The following is a 14040-nucleotide window of genomic DNA, read 5'->3' as shown; positions in this document are numbered from 1 at the left end:
TAGAGTTTTTAGCAAAGGTTTGAGCAAAGAGTTCAGCTTTAGAAATAGATGTGATAGCAGTGGTGCCATCTGGTTGAAACAGAGGAGGGAAAGAAGAAGAAGCAAAGTTATTGGAGATATTTTTGGCTAGATGCCAGAAATCACGAGGGGAGTTAGATCTTGAAAGGTTTTGACATTTTCTGTTAATGAAGGAGTTTTTGGCTAGTTGGAGAACAGACTTGGCATGATTCCGGGCAGAAATATAAAGTGCTTGAGATTCTGGTGATGGAAGGCTTAAGTACCTTTTGTGGGCCACCTCTCTATCATGTATAGCACGAGAACAAGCTGTGTTAAACCAAGGTTTAGAAGGTTTAGGACGAGAAAAAGAGTGAGGAATGTATGTCTCCATGCCAGACACTATCACCTCTGTTATGCACTCAGCACACAAAGACGGGTCTCTGACACGGAAGCAGTAGTCATTCCAAGGAAAATCAGCAAAATACCTCCTCAGGTCCCCCCAACTAGCAGAGGCAAAACGCCAGAGGCACCTTCGCTTAGGGGGATCCTGAGGAGGGATTGGAGTGATAGGACAAGATAAGGATATAAGATTGTGATCGGAGGAGCCCAACGGAGAAGAAAGGGTGACAGCATAAGCAGAAGGATTAGAGGTCAGGAAAAGGTCAAGAATGTTGGGCGTATCTCCAAGACGGTCAGGAATACGAGTAGGGTGTTGCACCAATTGCTCTAGGTCATGGAGGATAGCAAAGTTGTAGGCTAGTTCACCAGGATGGTCAGTGAAGGGAGAGGAAAGCCAAAGCTTGTGATGAACATTGAAGTCTCCAAGAAATGAGATCTCTGCAAAAGGGAAGAGGATCAGAATGTGCTCCACTTTGGAAGTTAAGTAGTCAAAGAATTTCTTATAGTCAGAGGAGTTAGTTGAGAGGTATACAGCACAGATAAATTTTGTATGAGAGTGACTCTGTAGTCGTAGCCAGATGGTGGAGAACTCAGAAGATTCAAGAGCGTGGGCATGAGAGCAGGTTAAGTCATTGCGCACATAAACGCAGCATCCAGCTTTGGATCAAAAATGAGGATAGAGAAAGTAGGAGGGAACAGAAAAGGGGCTACTGTCAGTTGCCTCAGACACCTGAGTTTCGGTAAGGAAAAGAAGATGAGGTTTAGAAGAGGAGAGGTGGTGTTCTACAGATTGAAAATTAGATCTTAGTCTGCGAATGTTGCAGAAGTTAATGAAGAAAAAGTTGAGGGGGGTGTCAAGACGCTTAGGGTCGTCGACAGAAAGACAGTCCGACCTGGGGACATTTATGGTCCCCTTCCCAGATGGGGACTCCGAGGGTGGTGTAGGAGTCGCCATGATGATTTAAAAATTTTTGAGTGAAGGGTGTGTGTGTTATTAGGTGCTTGTAAGTTTGTGTAGAGGAAGAGAATTGTCTTTAGAGGGCAGGCTGTGACTGCCCCCTTGTGTTGTGAGACACAAAGGGAAACGTTCAGTGAGGTCACAGCTGGGTTTAATGATAAGGTCACAGCACCCCCTGAACAGTGTTTTAGACCTCACTGGGAGTAATTATCGTTTCGGCAGGTGTCTACTGTCTCCTCCTTGGAGGAAGGGAGTAGACACCTGCCTTGTTTTCGGGTGGGTTTTTTTTTAATTCCAACCCTGGCTGAGAAGTGCTGCACCCTTAAAATATTGAAACAGCATAAGAGTAATTAAATATCAAGTGAAAATTTCCATAAAAAAAAAAAAAAACTTGCAAGAGATGGGTGAAACTGTGAAGATGTTTATCGTTGGAACATGCTTTTCATATTGATGCAAACTTTAATACACCATAAAAAGTATGACAGTCATTAGGCATCTTCTTCAGTTCTTTGCAAGTGCCTCAGAAACAGGCATTTTCTGACACATTCCTTTCGCACAGGTCTCCTGGGAGTCTCAGAACCTTACAACTACTCCAAGCTACAAGCTCTTTAAGCTCCCTTGAGAATTGATAGCAGAAATGGGCGGGTAGCGGGGCAGAGCGAAAGACACATCCACTAACAAGCAGCGATGCAAACATGTCAAGGGAAAAGCCAATGTGCTTGTATTGTTTTCAACAAAACCTCAAGCATAAAGAATTATCTGCATACCAATCAGTCATGAGTGAAAATCATTATTAAAACCGATCAGCATGAATTGTTTCACATGAAATGATTGGTAACATTTGCATACAATGAGCACAGAGCAGTCAAGCCTTCCAGCAGCGTATGGCATTCTGGCAGGGCAGGTGAAGGTGTTTGAATGGCCTTCCTGTCTTAAGCCACAACTTCCAACACATCACTGTTCTGGTACAATGCCATAATTCAGTGTGAGGTCATGACTGATACAATCAATTCACACTTAAGTACTCTGTAGAGTGGTTTGCATTTGCACAATCGATGAAGTAGGACAGGTCTGAAGAAGTACAGTAAAATCCCTCTCATCCGGCATTCGAGTATCCGGCAGCTTCAAGTATCCGGCACATTTTTCCCCGAGCCTTTAAATCAATAAAAAATCAATGTGTACTCATAAAATCGATTAAAATTCCCGCGTGAGGCATACTTTGTCCCCTCGCCACCAGAGCGCACTGCTTTGCACCACCCGTGGCCCACTGCACTATGTTTACTCAGTGACTCAGTCTCGCGTGTGCACTGTTTATCGCCTGACGCCTTCATCATGCCTAAAGTTGTAGAAAAGAGGAAGTGTGTTGTGCTTACACCTAAGCAGAAGGTAGACATTTGTCGACGATTAGAGAGAGGTGAAAGCAGACAGCAACTAATGGCGGAATATGGTGTGGGCTCATCAACTATTTATGACATTAAATCCCAAACGAAAAAGTTGCGGGATTACATGAAAGCCACCGACACCCCAAAGGCAGTGGAAAATCGTCACACACTGCAGTATCATCATGGTGAAATGATGGACAAAGTGTTATACGAGTGGTTCAGCTTGAAAAGATCAGGAGTCACAATTACAGGCCCAATACTGCAACTGTGTGTTGGTGAGTGTGAGGTGGCAGCGCGGGTGGCGACACGCGGCACGGCGATCAGCTGATCTTTGTTATGGTAAGATGCGTGAGTGCAGGGTGGTGATTGTGGACATAATTTCACTTCTATTCAAGTATCCGGCAATATTCAAGTATCCAGCATTTCGGCGGTCCCGTTGATGCCGGATAAGAGGGATTTTACTGTAATACATGGAATAGAATGTTGCCTTAACATAGTGGAACCTGAGAAGCGGGGCAAGGAACCTCACTCTCCCATCTGTGAATGATCTGTGACCTGGACAGCTGCTAGGCATGCTCCTTACGTCACAGTTTCCCCTTCCTCCATAATTGCTAATAATGGAAAATATTTTGTTATATTATAATACTTAGTCTGCCTAGACATACTAGGATAAAAAGTAGAAAGACTATGATATGGAAAGCACCCAAAAATGCAGACAGTGTGAAAATACCAGCAAAACGACACTGACATTTCATTTCATAATTGCCCTAAGTACAGTATAATGCAAAAAAGTTTTACTAGTCATATCTGGCCAACATCAGGCATCATTTTAAGTCAGAATGTCTTAACCAGGCTACGGCATATTACTATGTGTTCTTTAAATGTAACAAGCATTAAACAAGAATAACTAATGTGTCTGCTTGTCTCTTTCCTTCGATCAGAAAAAAAAAAAGCAAAGAATCAGCCCTATATGATTACTTTTATTCAACTGACAATATCACAAGATCTGGAAGACCAGCTATTCACTTCTAAATAGAATAAACTTCAAGAAGCAAGTGGTTAAGACTGCTGTAGTCTCTGTGAGGGGCAAATTGCCAATGAACTGTATGACACTTTTTCCTTAGCAAGCACACCAGGCAACTCCATTGATCTGTTCTTCAGTGGTCAAGTGAGCAGAGCACCACAGAGCTATAAATCTAAGCTCTTAGGAGAACTGAAGAAGATGCCTAATATTACATATGTAGTGGTAAATTATTTATTTATTTTTTTTTTTATTTATATACAGTAGAATCTCAATTCACGAACTTAATCCGTTTCAGGCCTTGGTTTACAAACCAAATTGTTCATGAACGAATGAAAACAAATTTTTCCATTCAAATTAATGCAAATACAATTCACTCATTTCAGCCTCTGAAATATGGTATTTATATATATATATATATATATATATATATATATATATATATATATATATATATATATATATATATATATATATATATATATATATATATATATATATATATATATATATATATATATATATATATATATATATATATATATATATATATATATATGTTTTTTTGCAATGAACATATAATGAAACTGAAATACATATCCTTAAATAGGGAAAAATAACACTAAATTAAATAAAACAGTATTGTAATTTATCTTTGTTGTTTATAGTTGCTAGCACAGGAAGATGGTGTGGGAGGATAGTAAAAGGAGGAAGCTACCGAATTTCAGGTAAAAGGCTGCTTCCTGCCTCCTCCTCTATAAGCTCCATACACTCTCTTTGTTAAAAGACTTATCAGAGAGAGAGAGAGAGAGAGAGAGAGAGAGAGAGAGAGAGAGCATCACTGGTAGTTGTCAAGGTCATTGGCTGACACAACTAAACTCCTCTCTCTCTCTCTTTTTTCTGTTAATTTATCTTAGAGAGAGAGAGAGAGAGAGAGAGAGAGAGAGAGAGAGAGAGAGAGAGAGTCATCACCAGTTGTCAAAGTCACTGGCTAACACACTACAACTCATCTCTCTCTCTCTCTCTCTCTCTCTCTGGATATAGTGAATCTTTATCTTTGGCAACCCACTCTCTCCATATGTTCATTACTGGTAATGTACTGTAATTTACGATAATTGAAAGAATAATCCAGGTCCTTTGGGCTAAAGACTGACCCAGTGGTGACATCTAATACTTTTCTCCATCTTAGATGGCATAGTGGGGACTAAAATCACACAAAAAAAAAGAAGGGAGAAAGAAAAAAATTAATGTCTGAACATAGCAATCTCATGAACAATGTTTATGCCAAGCACACTAACGCACAACTGAGCACAAGATTACATAAATTTTGGGAAATGTGTCTTCATACCCAAAAGCATGATTGGTGAACCAAGCTAAAATTTGTTCACAAAACTAGTTTGTGAACCAATTTCTTCATGATCTGGGGCATTCATGGACGAAGATTCTACTGTACTTTTCAGATCATACTACAGGAAATGATGATTTAATGAAGTAATTTGGAAATTTATTATGGACTGGGCAGCCCTGCCCCTCCCCAAAATTCACTAAAGTTCTAATTTTTTATGCTCACCTACACGAAAAGCAACTGCCAAAAGTGACTGTGGAACTGGATTATGGCTATAGTGACTGCTGGCTTGCTAATATATGAAAAAGGGTGACTGTGAAACCAGCGCATAGTCCTTTCCTCTCAATCCTGTGGTACACTTTGTCCATGAATGCCTAAAGACCACACTCAACAAACTGATGTCCCTGTAGCTTGAGCATTCCTGTCTATCCCTATTTCCTTTACATAAAGGAACTACACATGCATTTATTCAGTCTTCTGGCACCTTGCCAGCAATATAGCACAGATACCTTACCAACCACAATACAATGCTCTCCCTACCACACTTCATATATTCTACAGTACATCCAACCAATCCTGCAGCTTTCTCTTTTCTCATTTCCCTCACAGCCTCTCACACTTCCTCTCCCTTGATTTATATATACATACATATATATATATATATATATATATATATATATATATATATATATATATATATATATATATATATATATATATATATATATATATATATATATTTTTTTTACTTCTAAACTACTGACTCTTATTTCATCTATCAACTGCAGTAGTCACTGCTCCATTCTCCTCTACATTTAACAATCCTTCAGAATATTCAATCCATCTTTTTGTGAACTACATCTTTCTCACTCAGCAGTGTCCCATCACCTGTTTTCAGTCTCTTCATTCCCAGAAATTTCTTTTCTAGTCCTCTTACTTCTTTCATAACATTTTCTTGTTCATCTGGAAGTTTTCTGTCAACTTACTACACAACCTCTCACCTGCCCTCATTTTTACATCCTGAACTACTTTCTTTGCTTGGTTCCTCAATATGTAAATAAAAATAAATAAATAAATAAAATTGAAAAACACTACAAAAATAATGGATCAAGAGGCACTGTAAATTTGTTTAGCATTAAGCTACTGATAACTATATCACAGACTGGATGGTTAAAGGGATTACAACATCATAAAGGAGATACGAAAACTTGTTTTCAAGAGCTGCAGAAATTTCTGCCAGATTATTGGTAAATTTTTATTTATTTATTTATTTTTTTATGTAGGAGGGCCACTGGCCAATGGCAACAAAACCCAATGAAAAAAAAAAAAAAAAAGCCCACTGAGACGCCAGTCCCATAAAAGGGTCCAAAGCAGTAGTCAAAAATTGAAGGATAAGTGTCTTGAAACCTCCCTCTTGAAGGAATTAAAGTCATAGGAAGGTGGAAATACAAAAGCAAGCAGGGAGTTCCAGAGTTTACCAGAGAAAGGGATGAATGACTGAGAATATTGGTTAATTCTTGTATTAAAGAGGTGGACACAACAGGGGTGAAAGAAGGAAGTCTTGTGCAGCAAGGCCGTGGGAGGAGGGGAGGCATGCAGTTAGCAAGATCAGAAGAGCAGTTAGCATGAAAATAGCAGAAGACAACTAGAGATGCAACATTGCAGCGATGAGAGAGAGGCTGAAGACAGTCAGTTAGAGGAGTTCATGAGACGAAAAGCTTTTCATTCCACCCTGTCTAGACGAGCGGTATGAGTGGAACTCCTCCCGGACATGTGAAGCATACTCCATACATGGACGGATAAGACCCCTGTCAGAGTTAGCAGCTGGGGGGTGAGAAAAACTGGCGGAGACATCTCAGAACACCTAACTTCATGGAAGCTGTTTTAGCTGGAGATGAGATGTGAAGTTTCCAGTTCAGATTATGAGTAAAGGGCAGACCGAGGATGTTTAGTGTAGAAGAGGGGGACAGTTGATTGTCACTGAAGAGGGGATAATTGTCTGGAAGGTTGATAGATGGAAGAATTGAGTTTTTGAGGCATTGAACAATACCAAATTTGCTCTGCCCCAATCAGAAATTTTAGAAAGATCAGAACTCAGGCATTCTGTGGCTTCCCTGTGTGAAATCTTTACTTTCTGAAGGGTTGGATGTCTATGAAAAGACGTGGAAAAGTGCAGGATGGTATCATCAGCATAGGAGTGGAAATTGCTGGAATGAGGCACAAAATAATATTTACTTTGTAACAAGATCAATGAGTTAACCTTACCTATTGACACAAAGACTGAAAGGAGGACAGTGGTCTCCCATCCAGGAGTATTTCAACAAGCACTGTTTGCTAGTATTGTAGACTCATGCATATGTGTGCTCCCAAAACTTCTTAAAATGGTAACTTTCTCCATTGAAATTTCTTAATCACATTTGGTATAATACTCACAGCTTTAGTTTTCTTTAATGATAAAAAAAATTATGCACTTCCTGTAAATTCAGAATATTGTTTAAAAATATATTTGAATAGTGCATAATCACAGCATAAATGTCTTTAAAAGAAGTTTGTTTATAATGCAATGATTAGCACATGCAATGGTGCATGTGAATGTTTTATCCAGATGGCCATCCTTCTTTATTGGTTAGATGATTTATGAGCATTAAAAAGAAATGTAATGAAAGTATACCAAATGTACATGATTTAAACACAAGAACTCAAAAGCCAAGAAAACAAAATCTAGGGCAATGGGAAGACACACCTAAGTGCTGATTTATATTCTCAGAACTTCAGTCTAGATCAAAATTTCTATGTATAGAAAACACATTCAGATAACTAAAATGGTAGCTTCTTAACATTACATTTGAACCAAAGTAACATGGCAACCATGGAAACTCACCGCAAGATTTTGATGGGTGAGCATATCATTGTGGAGTTTCATGAGATTTTCTAGTACTTGAAGTGCTGACTTGCGCACAGTCACTTTGTCATCAAGAGCACGACGACGCAACATTGACACAACCAGTGATGCATTTGGAAATTTCAGTTCCTCCTCCTCAACCTCCTCATTCTCTTGAACTGGTGACTCAAGGTTAATGTTGTTACTAGTAATATGAGGTGTGGTAAACATAAGGGGCTTATTATTGACAAATATTTGCTGCATTGCCAGCATAATAGTGCGGTTGGTGGACAGAGTGCACTCAGCAAGAAGTGTAAGTGCCTTGGAGCGCACAGAGGCAGCACTATCCCGGCAACGTGAAAATATTATACTCAACAAGAATTTGTGAGAGAGCAGTTTGCGGTCATGAGGTATCTCCACAGGATGGTCCACAGGCACTGCACAGAAACTATTTTCTCCTTCCACTTGTTCCTCATCTGAGTTCTCATTTTCCTGATATTCTGTATCAGTTGAAAGCCTTCTAGGTTGCACAACTTCCTCGAGGTTCTTTTGGGATCCTTCTGCACTTCGCTCCACCTCACCAAGCATTTTGGAAATGACCTGTAAAATATAACAAGATAATAGTGTTATGAAAATGCATGACTGAAAATTCTACATAACTCACTTCAAGAAAATGGAGAACAGACACAACTGCTTCTCTCCCTCCTCACATAGTTATGTTGACTCAGCTGGTCAGAGGCACTTATTTGGCCAGTGTATACAGTGTAATTACCATTACTCCCAGTGAGGTCTAAAGCACTGTTCAGGGGGTGCTGTGAACTTATCATTAAACCCAGCTGTGACCTCACTGAATGTTTCTCTTTGTCTCACAACACAAGGGGGCAGTCACAGCCTGCCCTCTAAAGACAACTCTCTTCCTCCACACAAAACTACAAGCACCTAATAACACACACACCCTTCACTCAAAAATTTTAAAATCATCATGGCGACTCCCACACCAGCCTCGGAGTCCCCATCTGGGGAGGGGACCATAAATGTCCCCAGGTCGGACTGCCTTTCTGTTGACGACCCTAAGTGTCTTGACACCCCCCTCAACTTTTTCTTCATTAACTTCTGCAACATTCGCGATCTAAGATCTAATTTTCAATCTGTAGAACACCACCTCTCCTCTTCTAAACCTCATCTTCTTTTCCTCACTGAAACTCAGGTGTCTGAGGCAACTGACAGTGCCTGCTCTCGTGCCCACGCTCTTGAATCTTCCGAGTTTTCCACCATCTGGCTACGACTACAGAGTCACTCTCATACTAAATTTATCTGTGCTGTATACCTCTCACCTAACTCCTCTGACTATAAGAAATTCTTTGACTACTTAACTTCCAAAGTGGAGCACATTCTGACCCTCTTTCCTTTTACAGAGATCTCCATTCTTGGAGACTTTAATGTTCACCACCAGCTTTGCCTTTCCTCTCCCTTCACTGACCATCCTGGTGAACTAGCCTACAACTTTGCTATCCTCCATGACCTAGAGCAATTGGTGCAACACCCTACTCGTATTCTTGACCGTCTTGGAGATACGCCCAACATTCTTGACCTTTTCCTGACCTCTAATCCTTCTGCTTATGCTGTCACCCTTTCTTCTCCGTTGGGCTCCTCCGATCACAATCTCATATCTTTATCTTGTCCTATCACTCCAATCCCTCCTCAGGATCCCCCTAAGCAAAGGTGCCTCTGGCGTTTTGCCTCTGCTAGTTGGGGGGACCTGAGGAGGTATTTTGCTGATTTTCCTTGGAATGACTACTGCTTCCGTGTCAGAGACCCGTCTTTGTGTGCTGAGTGCATAACAGAGGTGATAGTGTCTGGCATGGAGGCATACATTCCTCACTCTTTTTCTCGTCCTAAATCTTCTAAACCTTGGTTTGACACAGCTTGTTCTCGTGCTATACATGATAGAGAGGTGGCCCACAAAAGATACTTAAGCCTTCCATCACCAGAATCTCAAGCACTTTATATTTCTGCCCGGAACCATGCCAAGTCTGTTCTCCAACTAGCCAAAAACTCCTTCATTAACAGAAAATGTCAAAACCTTTCAAGATCTAACTCCCCTCATGATTTCTGGCATCTAGTCAAAAATATCTCCAATAACTTTGCTTCTTCTTCTTTCCCTCCTCTATTTCAACCAGATGGCACCACTGCTATCACATCTATTTCTAAAGCTGAACTCTTTGCTCAAACCTTTGCTAAAAACTCTACCTTGGACAATTCTGGGCTTGTTCCTCCCTCTCCTCCACCCTCTGACTACTTCATGCCACCTATTAAAATTCTTCGCAATGATATTTTCCATGCCCTCGCTGGCCTAAACCCTCGGAAGGCTTATGGACCTGATGGGGTCCCTCCTATTGTTCTCAGAAACTGTGCCTCCGTGCTTGCACCTTGCCTAGTCAAACTCTTTCAGCTCTGTCTGTCAACATCTACCTTTCCTTCTTGCTGGAAGTTTGCCTACATTCAACCTGTTCCTAAAGAGGGTGACCGTTCTAATCCCTCAAACTACCATCCTATTGCTTTAATTGCCTGCCTATCTAAAGTTTTTGAATCTATCCTCAACAGGAAGATTCTTAAACATCTATCACTTCACAACCTTCTATCTGATCGCCAGTATGGGTTCCGTCAAGGCCGCTCTACTGGTGATCTTCTGGCTTTCCTTACTGAGTCTTGGTCATCCTCTTTTAGATTATTTTGGTGAAACTTTTGCTGTTGCCTTGGACATATCAAAAGCTTTTGATAGAGTCTGGCACAAAGCTTTGATTTCCAAACTACCCTCCTACAGTTTCTATCCTTCTCTCTGTAACTTCATCTCAAGTTTCCTTTCTGACCATTCTATTGCTGCTGTGGTAGACGGTCACTGTTCTTCTAAATCTATTAACAGTGGTGTTCCTCAGGGTTCTGTCCTGTCACCCACTCTCTTCTTATTATTCATTAATGATCTTCTAAACCAAACTTCTTGTTCTATCCACTCCTACGATGATGATAGCACCCTGCACTTTTCCACGTCTTTTCATAGACGTCCAACCCTTCAGGAGGTAAACATATCAGGCAGGGAAGCCACAGAACGCTTGACTTCTGATCTTTTTAAAATTTCTGATTGCGGCAGAGCAAACTTGGTATTGTTCAATGCCTCAAAAACTCAATTCCTCCATCTATCAACTCGACACAACCTTCCAGACAACTATCCCCTCTTCTTCAATGACACTCAACTGTCCCCGTCTTCTACACTGAACATCCTCGGTCTGTCCTTTACTTATAATCTGAACTGGAAACTTCACATCTCATCTCTAGCTAAAACAGCTTCTATGAAGTTAGGTGTTCTGAGATGTCTCCGCCAGTTTTTCTCACCCCCGCAGCTGCTAACTCTGTACAAGGGCCTTATCCGTCCATGTATGGAGTATGCTTCACGTCTGGGGGGGTTCCACTCATACTCCTCTTCTAGACAGGGTGGAATCAAAAGCTTTTTGTCTCATCAACTCCTCTCCTCTAACTGACTGTCTTCAGCCTCTCTCTCACCGCCGCAATGTTGCATATCTATCTGTCTTCTACCGCTATTTTCATGCTAACTGCTCTTCTGATCTTGCTAACTGCATGCCTCCGCTCCTTCCGCGGCCTCGCTGCACAAGACTTTCTTCTTTCACCCCTATTCTGTCCACCTCTCTAACGCAAGAGTTAACCAGTATTCTCAACCATTCATCCCTTTCTCTGGTAAACTCTGGAACTCCCTGCCTGCTTCTGTATTTCCACCTTCCTATGACTTGAATTCCTTCAAGAGGAAGGTTTCAAGACACTTATTCATCAATTTCTGACCACTGCTTTGACCCTTTTATGGGACTGGCATTTCAGTGGACATTTTTTTTTATTAGATTTTTGTTGCCCTTGGCCAGTGTCCTTCCTACATAAAAAAAAATAATAATTTGTTTGAAACAATGAAACATTGCTGCTCTCTAAGCAAAGAACTCAAACTTTACAAGTTACTTAGCTTATAGTATGTCTAGTCATTGATATTGCTAAGCTGAGCCTTTTTTTTTGCTGGGCTGGCACTGTTTCTCTTGACTATGTTGATTAGACACACTGCACATCAAAATTATCAAGCTGCTGTTCTGGACCAGTGATCATAGAAATGTGGCTGTAAGTGCTGCATTTTTTTTTTTTTTTGAAGGGTGCTTTATATTCCACTTGTGCACTTTTTTTTTATGGTTAAATCTAGTAATAAATATCTTATTGTACATAAATGCAATTGTAAGTGGCAAATACCATCACCTACATTTAAAAGGTGTATGTTTGTATTAGTACTTGAACTTTGTTTGCTATTTGCTTCATAGTCACAAAACATTTAACATTATAAACAATACAGAAAGCAAAATTGTTTAAAAAGCTATAAATACTAACTAACAACAACATTTGGAAATGCCCATTTAATTTCAATTATAATTATGACTAATTTTAAATTATTTTACAATTATTTTTCCTTTTTTTTCATATTTATACCTTGAAAAGAAAAACTTTCATATCTGATCACTCTGAAGAGTAAACTGTGGATCAAGATAAGAAGTAATGTGAAATGATAAAACATTAAGAATTGTAATTTTCTCTATTAAAATAACATATGAAACAGTAAAATTTTTCTTCTTTCCAGAGTTAGAAAAGGATTGTTACATTGATGAAAATGAAAGTAATACTGAAATTTTAAGCCTGTAAAAGTACATAACTAAGTATCAACATTTGACTTATGGAGTTCCTACATAATTAAACATCACGGGAAGGATTTTTTTGTAATTAGCATGAATGAAATTCAGTACAGTATTTACAAATGTGAAATGTACGCTATAGTATTTGAAGCCTCATATTTGGTGATTCAGAAGCTTGAAATATGTATTTGTAACTAATAAAATTTAGTTGAAAAATTCATATTTGTATTTGTAGGTATTTGGTTATCTGTATTTGATCCCATCTCTGATATTATGTATTCTCAATGTCTGTATCACCCAGTGATGGGCAACCAATGCATGCTGGTCCAGAGCAGAGCTGCCCATTTCAGACACATCTAAGGATCCATGGACAAAATCCCAGCCAAATCACAGGATCCAGGTCCAGTGACAACAATAAACAATTCCATGTTAGTTGACACTTTCACAAATAACAACAATCCTAAGCTATATATATATATATATATATATATATATATATATATATATATATATATATATATATATATATATATATATATATATATATAGATAGATAGATAGATAGATAGATAGATAGACAGATATAGATATATATATATATATATATATATATATATATATATATATATATATATATATATATATATATATATATATATATATATATATATATATATATATATATATATATATATATATATATATATATTTTTTTTTTTTTTTTTTTTTAAGTTACTTAATTTCAAATACAACAAGACATAGCAAAAGCTGCCACTAATTATTAATCTATAGTTTCTATAATAATTTCCTTTGTTTTAATATATTTGGAGGAGAGAGACAGACAGTAATTCAGTCTTAGAAATAACCAATCTTAGTAATCCCAAGCCACAATGCCATCACTACTGCACAAATGCATTTTCTAAGCAGGTTCTCCCAGCAGCAAGATGTCTAAGTGTTATGACCACCTTAATTTTGATGGTGAATGGATTGGTCCTCTCTATGTCACACTGTAAAGCTTCCCTCACTTAATCGGTGACAAAGAGAATGCCTGCATGGTCTAAACAATATCTTTTGATGAGTTCTGTTACTAAGTTCATTCAATACATCCTTTCTGGATAAAAAATTTCTAAGCTGGAGATGTTGCGGAGCGGCCACCTTAGCAATGGGACCATCGGTCATTACCAGCTAAGACATGGTGGACAGGTGTCTGAAAATGGATTAATCCATTTTATACTGATTACTATGGGTAAATCCTTTCAGTTTTCGAACATTTTGGATTTCAAATGGCATTTGGCAACAAATTAAGTTCGAAAACCGAGGTTCC

At 39.0% G+C, this 14040-nt stretch overlaps 1 protein-coding gene across 2 annotated transcripts in view; it reads right to left on the bottom strand.

The window, feature by feature from the left end:
• The window catches only part of LOC135107261 (condensin-2 complex subunit D3-like), a gene marked incomplete at its 3' end in the record, with an annotated part of 131665 nt that overhangs the window by 112865 nt on the left and 4760 nt on the right, over window positions 1-14040 (bottom strand). The window contains 1 exon segment of one of the 2 annotated variants that reach the window (XM_064016921.1): window positions 7984-8583. Coding sequence (XP_063872991.1) covers window positions 7984-8583 — 600 coding nt within the window. 2 annotated transcript variants of the gene reach the window in all.

Source organism: Scylla paramamosain, chromosome 15, assembly GCF_035594125.1.
Source record: "Scylla paramamosain isolate STU-SP2022 chromosome 15, ASM3559412v1, whole genome shotgun sequence".
Classification (NCBI taxonomy): Eukaryota; Metazoa; Arthropoda; class Malacostraca; order Decapoda; family Portunidae; genus Scylla; species Scylla paramamosain.
This window is presented reverse-complemented; position numbering and strand designations above follow the sequence as displayed.